At 50.3% G+C, this 4,560-nt stretch overlaps 2 protein-coding genes across 2 annotated transcripts; both read left to right on the top strand.

Moving 5' to 3' along the window:
* Positions 1-663: 663 nt before the first annotated feature.
* N657DRAFT_638709 (uncharacterized protein) lies at positions 664-996 on the top strand (the record flags this gene model as incomplete). The annotated part of the gene is made up of 3 exons (XM_062791646.1): positions 664-688; positions 726-811; positions 943-996. Coding segments are annotated over 3 exons (165 nt in total), but the record flags the coding sequence as incomplete, so codon positions are not given.
* Positions 997-1,782: 786 nt separating this feature from the next.
* Positions 1,783-3,091, top strand: N657DRAFT_638706 (Thioesterase/thiol ester dehydrase-isomerase). The gene is made up of 3 exons (XM_062791645.1): positions 1,783-1,908; positions 2,000-2,727; positions 2,800-3,091. Exons 1-3 carry the CDS (start codon positions 1,794-1,796, stop codon positions 2,824-2,826), a joined length of 870 nt encoding a protein of 289 aa, XP_062652043.1. The 5' UTR covers positions 1,783-1,793; the 3' UTR covers positions 2,827-3,091.
* Positions 3,092-4,560: the final 1,469 nt, after the last annotated feature.

The following is a 4,560-nucleotide window of genomic DNA, read 5'->3' as shown; positions in this document are numbered from 1 at the left end:
AGAAGGCCATGGGTAGGGAGGTGGCGCAAGAAATGCAGCTGGGTAGTGGTGGTACGGGGAAGGCGCATACGAAGATTCACTGCTGTGGCGTATGCGGTAAGCCCGGACATAACGCTCGCACCTGTCAGGAAGCTGCAGAATTGTCTGACGTACCTGCTTCCGATGTAATTGTAGTTAGTTCTTAGTGTTGTTGTGTGACGAATCTCAATGTCCCAACTTCTGAAAGGGACTCCTGAAGGTTATAATTGACAACGGGGTGAGGTTCGGTGAAGCCAAAGGGTTCACAACCAGTGCACAAGCAATTGTCTCAACAGTAGATATGGCTGACTGCTTGTATTGCTTACTGAGGAAGCTACTGTGATACCCGTAGGCTCTGGGATCGTGAACTATATACAGCTTCCCCTCCTACTGTCCTTAGGAGCGTAAGGAGCGAAGTTCGCTCCTGTCGCTCCTGGTTCGCTGGGAGCGCTCGTCGCTCCCATCGCTCCTTCCATGGAGCGAATGCTTGACTTCGCGCTCCCGTCGTAATTGGCTATACCCCTGTTCTAAATGATTGGCTCGGGACGCTCCCCTCGCGCCCCTGTTGGGCAGCCAACAGTTACATGCTCAAGTAAGCTTAGATCAACCAAATGGTATTGAACAGATTGAGGTATGAAAATGAGGCTTGAATTGGAGTCACGATTCCAGAGTGACCACACAAATGAAGGATCAAGATAGTGGGTTAGGGTGTCTCAGAATGTCCCTTTTTTGTTGGAACAGAAAATTGTCCTCTCTAATCCTCCCAGGGGAATTACCCCCTTATATAGAGACAGTGTGCCATGATATGACGCTATGTCAGGAACTGTGTCATTGTGATGGATCTGTGCTGACTGAGAGTCTCGCATTGAACATCAGTGCTCAGTCCGTGAATCTTGGTGCCAAGGAACCCACTCAGTTCAACAGCCCCCACCAGATTCTGCATACGGCCATATTCGTGACATGTTGCGGTACATTTGAGGATAGTTGTTATGGTAGCAGGAGGGGGTAGGTCATTCGCTTATATGGGTTACTCGCTTATAAGATACGTTATCCTGATAGGAGCTATTTGCTTAGATACTCACTGCTTTAAAGAGCTTGGAGAGCTAGGATTATCTAGCTCGCTTCTAAAGTAGAAAGCATCTTAGATAGTATATGTAGAGTAAATTTATTATTATTAGGTATTAGAGTATAGTATTATATAGAAAGTAGGTCACTCACTTGTCTAAGTTACTCGCTTATTATGTGCATTACTATATGTACTGTATAGGCTCAATTAACTAAAGAGGTCCGAGTTCGTCATCCAAGCCAACCAAGTATAGGCTGGGTACTAAGGTAGTATCTATATCCATTTGACTGAAACCAGGGTTTGACTGACGTTGTGTAACTCAATACCAATCCCATGAGGCATTGACGTGTGGACCCCAAGAAGCGATGCCGAGGCTTGAAGCAAGAGGGTGCCGGAGCAGCACGGCGTCTCAATCGTGATTCAACATTTTTAATCCTTGGCCGTATATCACGGTGGCGTACGGTCGCTGGTGCCTTGTCGAAGCTTACTTTTGTCCTGCAGGTCCCTTGTTCCGCGCGCTGGAGCCACGTGCTAGTATTGTTGAGCACAACGACATGGGGGCCCGGCCCACCTTTCACATGCCGTGGGTTGCGGGCCCTGTCGGCGACTCGGCGCAATTCTGGATCTCAACAACTCGGTGTCCGGCCATCTAAGGGTCCGAAGTACGGGCTCCGAGTACTAAGTCCGTCGCTGATGCAGCCTGGTGAAAATGTCTGCTCCCTTCATATTCTCGGCCGCGCGCCACCGCGCTTGCTCTTTGTTGGCATCGAATCTTGCCCGTCCTACCCAGCAGACGACCTTGCGTTTTCTCACCACTGCGCCTGGTAAATCTTGGATCCCACCACCTCCTCTACTGTGTCTTCCCCTTGTCATTCGTCCAGAGACTAACGCCCTGGCCTGGGCTCTTGACCCTAGGACCTGGTAACGTCTCGCCGACAGTCAAGCACACCCCGTTCTTCCGCCGCGCAGCCTCCGTTACAGGCCGTATTCTCCTCTTCACTGCCCTAGGCTTCACCATGGCTGCGGCGCCCGCTTATGAGTCGGCAGCGACATTCTTGTCCCCACCGACGGATGCCGACACGCTTGACGCGTTCATACCGCAAGACGAGGATGCGCAGGCCAAGGAGGCCTTCATCCACTCGCACCCGCTCACGGCGTCTCTGCGCTCGAATCCAGACTACATCGAGTCCCGTCCGCATCTCAAAATACCGCCGTCGTGGCGGAGGCACAACCTGACGGGCGGCACGCTTGTTGGGCCAGGCAAGATGGCCATACCCCCCATCAGCTGGACCCACCGGAAAGGGAAGAGCTACGTGCAGATCCAGCATGTCGGGACGGACTTGTGCGGCCACGTGGGCATCATCCACGGCGGGTTCCTGGCAACCATGCTGGACGAAGGCCTGGCGAGGTGCTGCTTTCCCGTCTTGCCCTTCAACGTGGGCATGACGGCCAAGCTGGAGATCAACTACAAGGCGCCCGCCATGGCTGACCAGTACTTGGTGCTCCGGGCTACGACCGTCAAGGTGGAGGGGAGGAAAGCCTGGGTTGAAGGGCACATCGAGACACTTCCGACTGAGCCTAGTCAAGAACCAACCATTCTAGCGACAGCTAGCGCGCTATACATCTCCCCCAAGCAAGCTGCGGTACGTATTGCATGCGAAACGCCGGCCTAATCCCCTCCTAGTCGCTCATGCTGATTTTGATTACGGACGCAGATGATGGCGAAGCTGGCGGCGACCTAGGCGTTCTCGGTGGAAAATTGATGCATACCCGCATGCAGACAGTCATGGAGATGTGCCGGCTGGCCTGTTTCTCAAACCTGTTGCTTCTTTCGCCGGACCTTTGCATCTTGTCGCTAGGGAAACTATTGGGGAGTGATACAGTGTATAGATGGACTAGAAGAGCGCAGTCGCGTCAGTTTTGCGCCGCTTTATTTAGAGATAAGAATACTTCAAGTTCTGTATATGCGTGTCACGAATTAACCAACAACGGGTCACATGTCTGAAGGCCATATGCGGGGCGCAGGGAACGCCGAGCCAATCACTTAAGGAAGCGAAGCAGACCAGTCAGGGGCGAAGCCCAGGTGCTATAACACCAAGACAGACAGGCCACATTGCAGCATGCAAGATGCTTGGGACGATCGAAGGCATAGCAACGCGAGCACTCTGAGAATGGTGTCAGGATATAGTCACTCGTTCTGAATGACTCTGGGAGTTCTCCAGTAAGCAATTCTAGTTCAAGATTGCCATAACCCTTAGACATTGCTGTTGTGAACCTTTTGGCTTCACCAAACCTCATACCGCTGTCAAATTCTACTATCAGGAGTCACTCTCAGTAGCAGGGACCGGGACTCGTCACAATGCGCAATTAATCCTGGTACAATACCTTCTAGTAATACGGACGATGCTACTTAGCTGGGCTCTATTCTGTCACCGGTCGTGACAGTGTGAGGTTCATGTGCGCAACTCCTGGTTTGACTGGACAGTTTGAACCACGGTCCCTGTTTTGAGGGTGTTACGCAGTGGTCAGTTACGCCCACCCGTGACATATACAATTTTTTTACAGTAAGTAATTAGCTACTTATACATATTAAAATCTATCGCATTGAATTATCTACTATGACTAGGCTATTTCTATAGCAATACTTATTAGATCTTTATATATAATCAGCTCTAGATAGATATACAAAATAGATATTATTATAGTTACTTGGGGTCCAATAGGGCTTCCCACTATTCCTAATTCTCTTTATCCTTTATATTGCTTCTCTATATAGAGTATTGAAGTAGAAGCATCTAGGGATAGCTATAGTGAGCTTTACAGACGATATCAACCTCTTAGCCTTCAGCCGAGAGCCCCAGGCTAACTATCGGCAACTAGGAGAGGCCTGGAAGATTTGTCTATAGTGAGCCGAGTCTAGAGATATAGTCTTTGCTAAGGAAAAGAGCGAGCTGATCCACTTCAACAAAGGCTGAAGGCAATGGCTAAACCCAGTCAACCTGGCCTGTAACGGGCTGAGCCCGTAAAGGCCTCGGCAAACTCTCGGCCAAGACTCGGGATTTGGTGGACTTTTATCTTATTCGATATCGGCGCACAGGCCAAGGATGTGGAGGTATAAGACGGCAGATATCTTGCATAGTCTTTCACTCTTTTTTTCTTCTCTCTCCATTCGAGACAAACTCGTAGAGTCGTCACCAGCTAGTTGCAATATACTCCTGGGACCGTTACACAGGGCATTGCAAAAAAATCTCTAGAACGCCTAGAACAGAAGCCTACGGATAGTGACGGGGGCCAATAATGCTACCCTAACTCGACACCTTGAGGTTGAAATATAGGTTCCTCTACTAGACCTTTATCTTAATATGAGGCTAGCTGACTTCGAAGACATGCCCCAGAAGCCTACTCTCCCGACTCCTCAGCCTTCCCAGCCTACAATAAGGCCTGCAACTAGGCCTGCAACTGGGCCTGCAACTAGG

Source organism: Parathielavia appendiculata (assembly GCF_033297405.1).
Source record: "Parathielavia appendiculata strain CBS 731.68 unplaced genomic scaffold N657scaffold_1, whole genome shotgun sequence".
Classification (NCBI taxonomy): Eukaryota; Fungi; Ascomycota; class Sordariomycetes; order Sordariales; family Chaetomiaceae; genus Parathielavia; species Parathielavia appendiculata.
The sequence above is the reverse complement of the archived record's forward strand: the minus strand, read 5'-3'. Positions and strand labels throughout refer to the sequence as shown.